Source organism: Leptonychotes weddellii, chromosome 1 (genome assembly GCF_054177405.1).
Source record: "Leptonychotes weddellii isolate Sample4059 chromosome 1, ASM5417740v2, whole genome shotgun sequence".
NCBI lineage: Eukaryota > Metazoa > Chordata > Mammalia > Carnivora > Phocidae > Leptonychotes > Leptonychotes weddellii.
Genome location: NC_138369.1, coordinates 1390250 through 1403897, shown reverse-complemented (window position 1 = coordinate 1403897; position 13648 = coordinate 1390250). Strand labels below are relative to the sequence as shown.

General features: G+C 58.4%; 1 protein-coding gene across 1 annotated transcript in view; it reads right to left on the bottom strand.

Annotated features, from left to right (window-relative positions):
* The window catches only part of TMPRSS9 (transmembrane serine protease 9), a 20290-nt gene that overhangs the window by 3706 nt on the left and 2936 nt on the right, over positions 1–13648 (bottom strand). Inside the window, exons 2-8 of the mRNA XM_081805177.1 lie at positions 12011–12285; positions 9701–9837; positions 8506–8824; positions 6757–6928; positions 6001–6272; positions 5390–5526; positions 918–1317 (exon numbers count right to left, since the gene is read on the bottom strand). Of these exons, the coding sequence (XP_081661303.1) occupies positions 918–1317; positions 5390–5526; positions 6001–6272; positions 6757–6928; positions 8506–8824; positions 9701–9837; positions 12011–12285 (1712 nt within the window). The remainder of the gene's footprint in view (positions 1–917; positions 1318–5389; positions 5527–6000; positions 6273–6756; positions 6929–8505; positions 8825–9700; positions 9838–12010; positions 12286–13648) is intronic.

The window sequence follows — 13648 nt, the reverse complement described above, 5'->3', positions numbered from 1 at the left end:
GTGTGCACAGAGAGGCAGAGCCAAGAGGCTTCTGCTGGTGCCTTCCCCCTGCCCCCCCAGCCCCTGGTCCCCGCCTCACCTTTCTCTAGAGAGCCCTGTGTCTGTGGCAAAAACACTTCCTTCCCTCTGAGTTCTGCTCGGGTGACCATCCCACCCCTCAAAACCAAGGCCGGTGGGAGGAGTGGGCTGGTCGCTAAGACGGGTCCACCCACACAGCCCACGTCCCGCAGAAGCCAGGCCTGGTTCTCCCCTCAGTTTCCCTGCAGCCAGCGCCCACTGACAGGTCCCGGCTTGACCTATATGAAACCAGCTGTATTTGATGGGGCTTTATTTCGGACCTGCAAATACATGTTTCATACACTTCTGATTAATACTTAATAAAATGTAACCGAGCGCTTTAGAAGCGCTCAGAGACCTCCCAGGTGCCGTGCCCGTCAGCATCCTGCAGCCTGTTCCAGGGCGTCCCCTGGGGCCCCGCGCGGGAGCCTGTGGGGTCGGCTTGGTCTCCTCACTCCTGCTTGCCATCTTACTGAGTGTCTGGTTCCCCACTGCACCCCAGGCTTAGCATGGGCCCGCACACAGGAGGGTGAACACTGGTTGCATGGACAGAGCAGTGGGGACCCTCCCGTCAGGGCTGCCTGACCAGAGCCTGTGTCCCCGGCTTTCAGGACCTATCATGGGCTGACTCGTGTCCTCTCCAGGAGCTCAGGATGGACTTGGACACAGGTCTTTGAAGAGGTGATGAAGTTAGAACACGAGGACACACACACAGAGGGATGAGCCCGTGAGGACACGGGGAGAGGACAGCGTGTGTGCAGACTTCCGACCCCCAGCACCGGGAGAGAATAAATGTCTGCTGTTGTCACGGCGGACGCAGGACCCCCGCCACCCACACGTCCCTCCATCCCTCCTGCTACCTGGTGGCTGGAAGCCCACGGTGGTGCCAGGGGAGCTTGGAGGTGGCGTCTGTCCCCCCGCAGCTGTGCTCACGGTGGTGGCGGTCCTGCTGGCAGGTTGGCTGGTCGCCCTGCTGGTGGCCGGGAGGGTGGCTCTGCTGGCCAGGACCCCCGGGACCGTGGGGCCAGCCGCCGTCCTGGAGGAAGGCCTGGTGGCAGGCGGGGGTCCCGTGGTGGGCGGGGGAGGGCTGGGCGGGGGGCCCGAGGACATGGTGTCCAGGATCCAGCCCTTCAGCCTGGTGACGCGAGTGTACACGCCGGGCCTCCTGGCCTGAGCACAGCCGACCCCCCAGCTCACGATCCCCGCCAGGTAAAACACCCCGGGGGCCTCCTCGCAGGCCAGGGGTCCGCCAGAGTCGCCCTGCAAGTGAAGGGAGGGGGATGTGAGTCAGACCACCGCCATGCTGCCCCTGGCGCGGACACAGTGACGGACGTCGGTTCTCTCTCGGTACAACGGGGAAACCCTCGGAAGAGCTCGCTGTGCCCTCTCCACACGGGGCCGCGTCAGCGCAGCGGGGGCCTCAGGAGACCTGGCTTCAGGCCCACGCCCGGCTCTGTGACCTTGTGTGACCCTGATTGAGTCACTTCTCTCTGAGCTTCAGTTGTTCTTGCTTTTGTTTTGAAGATGTAAAAAAAAATGCAGAAAACTCTAAGTAAAACAATAACCATCACAGATACTCTCACGGCTCATTAGCCGCCAACCCTTTTCCTTAGGTTTCAAAGGAATCACACCAGCGACCCAGGGCTTTTCTTTAAGAATCTGGAATCTTACAACAAAGCTGAGGCTACACAGCAGATTGTTTTTCCCAAAGATGGCAGGAGTCTCTCTCCCTCGGCCCACCTGCTCTTGGAACACCGAGACCTTGGCCCTCCTCCCATGGGGCGCTGGGGGGGGGGTCGGACTGCGGGGACAGTGATGCCAGGTGACTTCCAAAGCAAGGTCATGCAAGTGCCATTTGCTTCCAGCTTGCTCCGCGTTTTGAGGGGGCCGAAATGAGCTCGGGCGGAGCCCCCGTGAGGAGGCCACATGGAGGGTGCGGCTGAGACCCCAGCCCACGGCCAATGCCAGCCATGAGAGGAGAAACGCCTTCAGATGCTTCTGGCACACCAGCCTCTGAACCGTCCCAGCTGAGGCCACCGTGCGTGGAACACACACACACCGGCCCCGCTGGGCCCACGGCAGCTTCCAACCCACGGGACCCGGGACGGAAGTGAAACGGCTGCCTCAGGCCACCAAGCTTCGGGGCGTTCTGTTACGCGGCCACAGGGACTGACACAGCCCTGCCACTGGTCCCGGTGCCCCACCGCCCCAGGGGCGGACAATTTAGGAGTTTGGGGTGTGTCCCGCTATGCTTTTATGTGAATCTGTAATTTTAGAAAGTATGCAGTGTTATCTGTAAAATTTATAGAAATAGGTTACATGTAACCTTTTGCAACTTGCTGTGGTCAACAGTTTCAAGATACCACATTAACTATTACAAATTTATCAGTTATCTACAGAATAACAGATAAAATCTATATTATGTAACTTATTTGATATAAAAGTAAACAGAGAAGATCCTCTGCAGGGCACCGTTCTTGCCGCCGCCGTCCTAGGAGATGGGTATGACTATGAGCCCGTTTTACAGACGGGCCTCAGAGGTCCAGGGACGTGGAGTCGCCTGCCTGGGGTCGCAGAGCAGGAGGGCAGCCATTTACCCCGTTTCTTTCCGCTGCTGCCCATGGATGCGCATTTATGCTGTCATGGGTATTCTGGTATTAGCAGTGCCTCTGGGGGTTACGACTGAAGTCGGCCGCCACAGGGGCCCCGGCGCTTCCTGGGGCCGACTCACTGTGGGCACCGTGGGCATCGTGTGTCTTCCTCGCGGCTCCCGTCAGGCGCTCCCTCCCCACGGTCTTGCCTCCCCCTTCACCACCCGAGCGAGCGCCCTCCCTCTGGAAGCTGAGGTCCCCGACTCCGCTGCGGGGGCTCTTGTCTTGTCCCTAGGCATCCATGCGTGTTTTTGTTCTACTGTCTGGAAGACTTCATCGTCAGCTCCTGAGCGCTCCCTCTCCCCGCCCCTGGAAAATCCCCTCCGGCGTCCCACTCCTCTTGTGGACGCAGCAATCCGGGCATCTCTGAGGTTGGTAACGGCAGACGTGGAGGAAGTTTCCTTTGGTTCCGTGTGTCGCTTCTGTTTCCTGGTCTCCTTTTTTGTTGGCTGTCTGGGTTCTGTTCCTACTGCTGGTTTTATCGATTTGCAGGACAGAATGCATTTTCCCAAGGCCACGGCACGCCCACCTGCCGGCTCACGGGACTCTGGTGGTCCTCCCCGTGGATGCAAGCAGGCTGGCGGCCTCGCAGGCGTCACTGGATGTGACTTCCAAGGCGAGGTCACACGACCCAGCTTCTGCCCGTTCTCTTGGGACGCTCGCACTTGGAAGCCAGGGCCAGGTCGTGAGGAAGCCCCGGGGTCCACAGCCTCCAGCGAAGCCCCGCCGTGTGAGTGCGCCGCCTGGAAGGTGGATCCTCCAGGCCCCACTTGTGTCCCCCGAGCTACTGCTGGGACAGCAGATAACCCCTGGGCCCTTACAAGTGCCGACTCACGAGCCCGATACACCACTGTTGTTTCAGCTCACTAAGCTTTGGGCTGATTGTTTACGCAAAAATAGGAGTTACTGACACTTTCTATCTTATTTTGGGTTCTTTTATTTTGTTCCTGGGAGTATACACATCCCCCCGATTCTTCTTTATCAGAATTATCCTGCCTTGTCATGTGCCATTACTTTGCTCTTTTGCATGAATTTTAAAACCAGCTTGCCAAGTCCTATGGCAAACGCCACTGGAATTTTGCCTGGAATTGCACTGACTTACAGAAAAAAATGGGGAGAAACGGATCTTCATAACATCGAGTCTTCCCACCAAACAATACAGTGTATTTTTCCGTTTATTCAGACCTTTTTATTTTCTTCAGAGTTTAGTGATTTTCTCCATGAAAACCTTGATCATCTTTTAGAGTTTACTTCTGGACACCAGTCAGTGGGATCCCTTTCTCAAGGATGTTGACTTCGGCTGGAAAAAGAAACGTTCTTGACCTTGTATGACGCTCTCGTGTGAAGCCATGCTGTCGCACTCTCAGGAGTCATCTTCGTCTCTCCCTTGGTTCCGTGTGTTTCTTTCTTTTTTTTAAGATGGGTGTTTTGTTTTTTTTTTAAGATTTTATGCGAGAGAGAGAATGAGAGACAGAGAGCACGAGAGGGAGAGGGCAGAGGGGGAAGCAGACCCCCCGCCGAGCAGGGAGCCCGATGTGGGACTCGATCTCGGGACTCCAGGATCATGACCTGAGCCGAAGGCAGTCGCTTAACCGACTGAGCCACCCAGGCGCCCGGTTCCGTGTGTTTCTAGTTTGTTTATTTTCTTCTCTGGTAGCCAGTTATGTTACTGCAGATTACATTTTTATCTACTTTACAAATCCCATACCTCCTTTCTTTTTTCTTGACTTTCTGTATTAATCTAGACACACTTGGCAACAGCAGGAAGCCTTGTGTTTGACGGAAAGCTTCTGTTTCGCCACCAAGCATGATGTCTGCTGCAGGTTTCTGTTGTCCAGCTCTCATAGGGCTACAATTTTTTAAAATGTAATTACAAATGGTTGTTAAAAATTATCAAATGCCAAGACACCGGTTGAACCTCCGACTCTTGGTTTCAGCTCAGGTCAGGATCTCAGCACAGAGTCTGCTTGAGATTCTCCCTCTGCATCCCAGCTCTCTCTCTCTCAAATAAATAAACCTTTAAAAAAATTATCAAATGCCTTTTTCTGTGGTTTTGGAGATGATGCCTTCTCCCCTTCGATCCACTGATGTGATGACTGGTGGTACAGGCTTCTCCTGTTTCGGACCAGCCTTCTTAGGAAACCAACCCACTGTGGTTGATTTTTTTTTTACTGTTAACACATTCCTAGAGTTAATCCGCCAACATTTATTGAGGGTTTTGCATTGATGTTTCTAAGACTGATCTATAGCTCTCTCCGCCCGTGGATTTCTCCGGCTCTCACAGCTCTGGAGCCAGGTGTCCCCTAAGATGGGCCCACGGCTCAGGTGCTTGCCGGCCGCCCTGCGGGACGAGGGCCGTCACACGCGCCACAGCCTGTGATCAGCTCTTCCTCCAGTGAACACAGGTGCACGTCTTCCTAAATCGGTGTGACTATGCTTTGTGTGCGTCCACCACACACTTCTGAGCTGCCCCCTCATCTTCTGCTTGGAAAGAACATTTCTCTAAACCAACGTTTAAAGACGCCTGGGTTCTCTCCAGGCTTCCCGGTTCACTGTGTCGTATTGACGATTCTTCCCCTTCTGTCTCTGCGCACCCGCTGAGCGCTTCGGAAACCTAGATCCGAACAAGGAGGAGCGGACCGGCCGTGTGGGAGGGTGTGGGCACCTGGTCTGACGCTCACCTGGCAGGAGTCGACCTTGCCCTCCAGGAAGCCGGCGCACAGCATCCGGTCCGTGAGGGAGAAGTTGTAGAGGGCGCTGCAGGCCTTCTGGTCTATGATGCCCACGGACGCTCTCTGTAGAATGTCGGGCTTGGTGGCTGCGAGGAGACCCCCCACGACATGGGTTCAGCTGCGCAGGAACCCTGAGACGGAGGCGCCACCCCCACCCACAGACGAAGAACCTGAGTCCCACAGGGTTGCAGGGATTTGCGTCAAGTCACATAGTGAGAAGGTGACCCCAGGTGCCTACTCAGCCTGAGACTCTCACCACCGTCCGCCCGCAGACTCCCTAGAGCCGTGGGGGGCCTGCAGGAGGCCACTCTGAGGCTCAAAGGCTAGCATGAACTCTGGGGGCTCAGACGGGCACAAGTGTCTCCAAACTTTCTCTACAAAGAGCCACAGAGCACACGCCCTTGCAGCATGAAAGCCCCGGGGACGGGCTGTAAACTGAACGGGCGGGGCCGTGGGCCAACGAAACTCGAAAGTGCAGCCACGCTGGGCCCGTGGGCGGGAGTCTGCGAGCCCGGAGGAGCGGAGAGGTGGTGGACCGGAGGCCCCGGCCGGGAGCTCACCGTTGCCCTCCTGCGTGTTACCCCATCCGGAGATCATGCACTTGCGGCCCACGGGGAACTTCTGGATGGCCAGGGGCAGGCACACGGGCTGGATGAACATGCTGAAACCCAGGGGCCTGGCCAGCTCCAGGACGGCCACGTCGAAGTCCAGGACATCGGGGTCATACTGGGGGTGTAGCACCAGCCTCCTGAGCGCCACCTTCACCGGGTTTCCGCCAACGCCCGCGAGGGACACGGAGCCCAGGTGGGCCCGCACCAGCTCCACCTTCGTGCTGCCGACAAGGGGCCCCTCAGACGCCTGTCGGCACCCCTGCGGCCCCCAGGCAGCCGGGCGGGGCCCCCCGCTCTGGGGAGGGGTGCCAGGAGGACAGAGGGGCCGCAGGGCTGCCCCCCAGTAGCGGTCCAGGCTGGAGGGCAGGCGCAAGGCAGGGAGCCCTTTGGGCTTCCTTCCCTTCGTCTGTAGCAAGAGTGAGCAGCCCTGGTGCTTTAGGGTGCTGCCGCTCTTGGAGCCCAGGGGAAGGAGCCCTCGTCCCCTCCTCCAGTTAGGCCCTCTCTGTCCCCAAAGGCCGGTTCCGCAGACTCCTCCTCCCAAGGGCTGCGGCCCAGGCCGGGGCCCCCAGAACCCCTACTTCTCCTGCCTGCTCCCTCCCTGGTTTGCGGCTGGACATTCAGACCCCCTTCCTCAAGCCCAGGGGCCACCCCTGCGCACAGTGGCGGGATTGCTGGGGGCACCTGGTGATGGGCGGCGGGCCTTACTGGTTGAAGCAGTGGGCAGCCGACAGCAGCCAGCGGTCGCCCACCAGGGTCGCACCGCAGAAGTGCCGGGAACCTTCCTTCAGGCTGACCTGCCAGGGCACCTCCCCAGAGGCGGCTCCCAGCCCGCCCACGATCCGCGTGGGCTTCTCCATGGCGGGCCTGGCCCCACACTCTGTGAGGAGCGAGAGAGGAGGGTCCTGGCATTGCAGCCTGCCCGCAGCAGGAGCACCGTGATCCCCGTTATTCGGATGAAGAAACTGAGGCCGGACGTGGTGCGGCGGGGGCAGGTGGGTTCAAAAGGAGATGGAGTCCTAGAGCGCCCTGGCTCCACAGACCCACGGCCCGTGCGGTCAGGCGGAGGGGCTCGCTGCGAGGAGGGGGCGCACACAGGAGGACCTGTGGGAACCAGGGCACTACGGGACTTGGGGACAGGGAGGGGGTAGCTGACATTTAAATGAAGCAGGGTTCCAACAGGCTCAGCATCGCGGGTCTAGGGGACCATGGAGGAGGACTGGCATCCGATCTGGGTCCTTGGAGACCACAGAAGACAGACAGACAGACATAGACCGCTGTGTCCAGAAACCCCATCTCTGCGGCTCGGCCCCAGGTTGTAGTTAAGGCAGCTCCCCGGGGCCGAAGACACGGAGGTGCTCCGGGCAAGAGTGTGTGTGTGTGACTGCCACTGAACGTTCCTGGAAGATTTCACGGAAGAGCTTGCAGTGGGGAAGAAAGCAGGAGGGGTCACCGCGATGCCCCGCGGAGCGTCCTCAGGGGAGGGGGCGACCGGCAAACCTTACCACTGGCTTCGCCCAGGTCTGCTCTCTTTATGGAACAACTCGCGGGAGGCAACTCTGTAAGCCATCCGGCTGCAAACTATTTGAGAATACAACAGAAATCTCCCGTCTACCCTGACACCGCCACAGTTAACAAGGACCGGGCCAGCTCATGCGAGCAAACAGCCCATAAAGAGATGCACAAGACGGACAGACGCACCCCGTCCCTGCACGGGAAGATCCACGTTGTGGAGACGGGAAGACACAGATTCTCCCTAAGCCGAGCTGTAACTCTAATTGTGTAAAACCGGGAACACGGAGGAGAAAGAAGCCAATCACAAAAGGACCGATGTGACTCGGCTCCTGGGAGGGAGCGGACAGCCGGTCACAGACATGGAGACGGCCGAGGGCTGGGGGGAGGCGGGGTGAACTGGTGTGTAGTGGGCACAGAGCCTCAGGTTTGCAAGATGGAAAGTTCTGGAGACTCGTTGCACAAGGTGAACATAACGCTACTGACCTGGACACGCAAGAAAGTTTAGGATGGCCCATTTTATGTGTTTGACACGGCAATTAAAAATAAAATTAAAATTAAAAAACCAGATAAGCTGATCTTGCTCTTCTCATGGAAAAGGAAGCATGCAAGTGTGTGCAGGAAAATTTGAAAAACAAAAAAGGAAGAAACGCAGGTTCTCGGATATAAGTCATCTGTGTGTGTACATTTATGTGTGGGGTGTGTCTGGAAGGACCCCTGAGTGGGACAGCTCAAAGTCACCAGCCCCCGGCTCACCCGTGAGGACATTCCATGTAGAGCCCATGCGCGGCCCGACCCGGCCGCACAGTCTGACGGATGCCGGTCCGCCTTAGCCTGTGCTCACGGCAGACATTACTAGCCCATCGCCCATCTGTTCCCCAGTACCGATCAATCCAACCCTGCAGGGAGTGAACATCTACGCCCGCCTGTGCCCCCAGCAAATACCTTGTGGCTTAGAGGCTGTCCCTGAGTCAGGAGGCGCTGTGCTGGGGCCCCGCGTGGGTCTGGCGGGGGTGTGGACCACCGGGCTCTCGGGACTGGTGGGCCGGGCAGTGCTGTGGCTGGCGGAGGCGGGAGCCACGGTGGGGGCCAGAGGCTTGCTCACCATGGTGATGGCCTCCAGGATCCAGTCCCGCAGCCTGGTCACGCGGGCATAGACCCCGGGACGCCGGGCTTCCGCACAGCCAATACCCCAGCTCACGATGCCGGCCAGGAAGAACCTGCCGGAGGGCTCCTCGCAGACCAGGGGGCCTCCTGAGTCACCCTAGGAGACAAAGGCCCGCCTTCAGAGCATCGGGGCTCCGGCCGCAGCCAGCCCCAATCCCAGAGCTGCAGAGTCAGAGGAGGAGCCCCACCAGGGACTTGTGAGACCTGTCCGCCCACGAGCTCACGGAGCAGAGGCGGGCCAACAGTCCACATCTCAGAACCCGCTTTCTCTTCTGTAAAAAGTCAATGGGAGGGGCGCCTGGGTGGCTCAGATGGTTAAGCGTCTGCCTTCGGCTCAGGTCATGATCCCAGGGTCCTGGGATCGAGTCCCGCATCGGGCTCCCTGCTAGGCGGGGAGCCTGCTTCTCTCCCTCTGCCTCTGCCTCTCTCTCTGACTTTCATGAATAAATAAATAAATAAAATTAAAAAAAAAAAAAAAGTCAACAGGATGTCTAAGATCGCTTCCAGTTCCACCGCGGGCAGTTGAAGACCCACCCAAATAAACACCCCCTCCTCCCCTTAGCCCACGAGATCTGTGGGGATGTCCGTGCTCGCCGAGGCGGAAAGAACGGCCCCAGCATTTCCCAGAGTGCCTGCTCTGCCTTGCACTCCTGTCTTGCAGTCCTTCCCCTTCTCTGCACACCCGGCTCACCGGGACGCTCACATTCTCAGACACACGCTCCCCTCCATCTTTCCCAACGCCTTCTCCAGGCTCCAGTCTGGATACGGCTCCCTGAGCACCTACAGCGCTCTCTCCCTACCTTCTCCCCATCCAGCTTTAGAGGTGAGACCAAGGGGATGAACTAAGAGGAAGGAAATCCGCAGCTGCGCTGAGCGTCGAGCAGGGGACGTCTCGGTGGTGGGCCGGAAGCCGTGAGGACCCCGTCCCCCTGGGCCTGGGGCAGGTGGGGCAGGTGTGGGCCGCGGGGCTCACCTGGCAGGAGTCCACCTTCCCATCCAGGTAGCCGGCACACACCATCCTGTCGGTGAGTGAGTGGCCGTACAGACTTGCACACAGGCCCTGGTCCAGCAGCTCCACGGTGGCTTTCTGCAGCGTCTCTGGCTTCACCACTGCCCAGGACAGGGAGAGACTGGCAGGATGAGCCCGGAGGCTGCGGGTCGTGTCCGCTGTGACCCCGCATCCCCCGCCGGGAGGGGCTTGCTCAGCACCCAGCTCAGAACCTGGCAGAGGCCATGCTCTACAAGGGCCCACCCGTAACCTTCTGGCCCGGACAGCAGAGGCACCCGAGTTAACACCCTCATCTCCCCCTGAAAACCCCTCTGCCTGAGTCTCCCTCACTAGCCCTCTGCTGGTCTGCTCGTTCTCCTCTGCAGAAAGCACTCCTTAGCCCGACACCAGCTGATTTACGGTTCATCTCTGCTGAATGTGAAATCTGATTATGTGGCCCCTCTCCTCAAACCTTCTGGGGTGATCTCGCCTCAACCTCCCGCTCAAATGAAAAAGTCCAAGTCTGACCGCTGACCCCAGGGCCTTTGCACATGCCGTTCCAGCAGCCTGGAATTCTGTCTCTACAGAATCTGCCAGCCTTCCTCCCTCATCTCCTTTCTTTCTTTTTTTTTTTAATTTTTTTTAAAAGAGTTTATTTATTTGCGAGAGAATGAGAGACAGAGAGCATGAGAGGGAGGAGGGTCAGAGGGAGAAGCAGACTCCCCGCCGAGCAGGGAGCCCGATGCGGGACTCGATCCCGGGACTCCAGGATCATGACCTGAGCCGAAGGCAGTCGCTTAACCAACTGAGCCACCCAGGTGCCCCCTCATCTCCTTTCTTAAGAAGCCCCTCCTGACCACCTATTTAAAGCTGCAGCCCCCACCCCATGCCTACCTTACTTTCCTCCACTGTGTCCATCCCCATCTGCCATCTTTACAACCTACTTCCCTCTAGAGCTGTGCTGTCCAGAACGGTAGCTGCTGGCCACATGTGGCTACTTAAATGCAGATCTAAATGCGTTCAAATGAAATAAAACGCACAACTCAGTTTCTCAGCCGCACGGGCCACGCTGCAGGGGGCTGATGTCTCCTGCAGCAGGGGACACAGACCTAGTAAAGCACAGCCATCCCAAGGAAAGTGCTCTTGGATGGTGCTGGTCTGGGCTGAGCCCCACGCAGGGAGACTGTTCTGCTTCCTGCCCAGTCCCCTGGACCAGCGCTCGGTGAGCTGGGAAGGCTCAAATGTGTCTGGATCGTCTTCCCTCCTAATTAGGTCCATGTGGCCAATACCTTTCCTTTTCAGAAGATGTAAAAATCACCCAGCATTCTTTCTTTCGTGTCAGGTAAAAAGAGACCCAGGAAAACCCCAGAACACAGGCAGTGGGCCCTGCGAGGGAGGTCAGCCACGTTGGATCCCCAGACCCTTCATGCAGGGTAGAGCTGCCCCCGAACCTGGGGGCCCTAGGTCATCCCCCACTCCCTGCACTATCCATGAAAACCCACACAGCCACTGAGCCGAGCTGGGGCTAGTGGCTGTGTTGGACAGTTTGCTCTAGAACGTTCTAGATGGCGTCATCCAACATCCCAGCGACACTGGGAATTCTCGCTGCAGGACGCCCTCCTGTTCCCTGAGGCTCTGCCTCCTCCAGCAGGCCGGACCCGAGGCGTCTCTGTCCTGGGGCCTTCCCTACAGCTGTCCCCCAGCCCATTTCGGTTTCCCCACCACATCCCGTCACATGAAAGGCGGCTCTCAACCGAGGCAGTTCCGTTTTGTGAAGTCACCGCGAACCCCGAATTAGCGAGTAGGAAGCATGGCCTCTGGAGGATCACGGGACAGGAGGACACGAGCCTCTGGTCCCAACATTTTCGAGAACCGACCGATACGTAACCTCATGTTACACGTGCTTCTGTCTAAACGCGCCATACTTAACGCACGCCGTCGAGTCCTTCACCTGAACGCGAGCCCGGGGCGCTGTCGCTCACCCCTGACGGCAGGTATCTGACGCGCGCTCCTCACCAGACACGCCCCAGCCTCCCCGGCCGGCACCCCATCTGTAGTCTCGGGGCCCTTTTAGAAATCACCCTCAGAATGCACCAAAAGGCAAAGAAGGACACTGGTTTCTGGTCGGAGCTGAAACAATAGGTGCCAGTGACCACGAGATCACCCCGAGGGCCCGTCTGGGGCTGTGAACACCCCCCACTGGGCAGGTGCGCTCGGAGCACAGGATCAGGACAGCGGGGTGGGCTGTGTTTGGACCCCCCGCGCCGCGGCCCAGCCGCCGAGCGCAGCACTTACGGAAGTCCTCCCTGAGGTAGCCCCAGCCGGAGATCAGGCACCTCCTCCGGGGCGGGAAGACGTGCGTGGCTGCGGGGAGGCACACGGGCTGGACGTGCCTGCCGAAGCGCAGGGGCCTGTCCAGCCGCAGCACCGCCACGTCGAAGTCGGCCGTGTCCGCGTTGTAGAGCGGGTGCGGGAGGATGCGGGCCACGCGCGCCCGCACCGTGCTGGCCTCGGCCCCGCTGAGGTACGTCGTGCCCGCGTAGACCACCCACTCTCTCGGGTCTTGGAACCTGCAGGACAGACGGACCGCAGCTCAGAGGCCCACCCACGGGACAGGCGGCAGCGGGAGGCGAGGGAGGCACTCTCCCGGGGGGGCGAGCGTTAAGGGGGCGCCCCGAAACCCAATCATCACAACCGGTGTTTCCACGCAACGTTGTCAAAAGTGAACATAAATGCAAAAGAAATCCATCCTGCCCCGAGGATCAACACTCTCGGCAAAGACAGATCTGGGTACGAAATGTTAAGGGGGCGCCAGAAACCACAGACCAGGCAGCAAAACACCTGAACGAATGCGAAAGGCCCACGGTGAACAAAGCAGGGACTTCTGACGTAAGCACGGGGTCGGGCTGTGCTGGCTCCGCTCACCTCCCTCGCCTTCCCCGAGCCCGGGCCCGTCAGCTCTGGTCTCGATTTCAGAGCTGGCTATTCCGTTCATTGTTGATTTTTTTCTTTGCACTCATTTTGATTTTTTTGCAACACAACATGAAGATATTACTCGTCACGATGTCTGTTCCTGGCGACCCCCTACATTTTGCACCCCGCCCCGGCGACGGCCTCGCTCTCCTCACAAAGCCCAGCCCTGCGAGGCACCTCATGGGCCCCACAGTCAGTCAAGGAACAGCACACTTCCCGGCAGAAACACGGGACGAGGCTGGGTTCTGTTTCACAAAGCCCTCCCCTCTTCGCCCACCCTCTCTCGGTATCTTTTTTATTATTATTATTTTTTTTAAAGATTTTATTTATTTATTTGAGAGACAGAGTGAGAGAGGGAGAGAGCACAAGAGGGGGGAGCGGGAGAGGGAGAAGCAGGCTCCCCGCCGAGCAGGGAGCCCGATGCGGGACTCGATCCCGGGACTCGAGGATCATGACCTGAGCCAAAGGCAGTCGCTTAACCAACTGAGCCACCCAGGCGCCCCCCCCCCCTCGGTATCTTTATGAACTCAGCTCAAGGCCAAAACTCTTACTGCCTTAAAAATGGTTCAAATAGTAAATTTTACGTTATCTGTATTATATCAAAAGAAAAAAGAAAAAAACAAAGGTAGCTGTAACAGGCCCTCGGGACAACTGGGGCAAGCCGGACGCGGACGGGACGCTGGCGGACAGCGTGTGGCCGGACCTTCCCTCGGCGGTGCGGGCGTGGGACGGCATTACGGGCGTGCGGGGGACCGTCCCTTATTTGTGCAGACATGAGCAGCAGGGCCAGAGGGGTATCAAACGGTTTGGCAAAGAAAGGTGCACACACGGATGCACGTAAAGGCCCAGATACGGGGCAGGCAGCAGGAACCAGCGCTACCACGGCAAAACGCGATCCCTCGCCGAGATCAGGGAACACAGGTACACAGGTTTGGCTCTACAGTTTCTACCTCTTCTGTC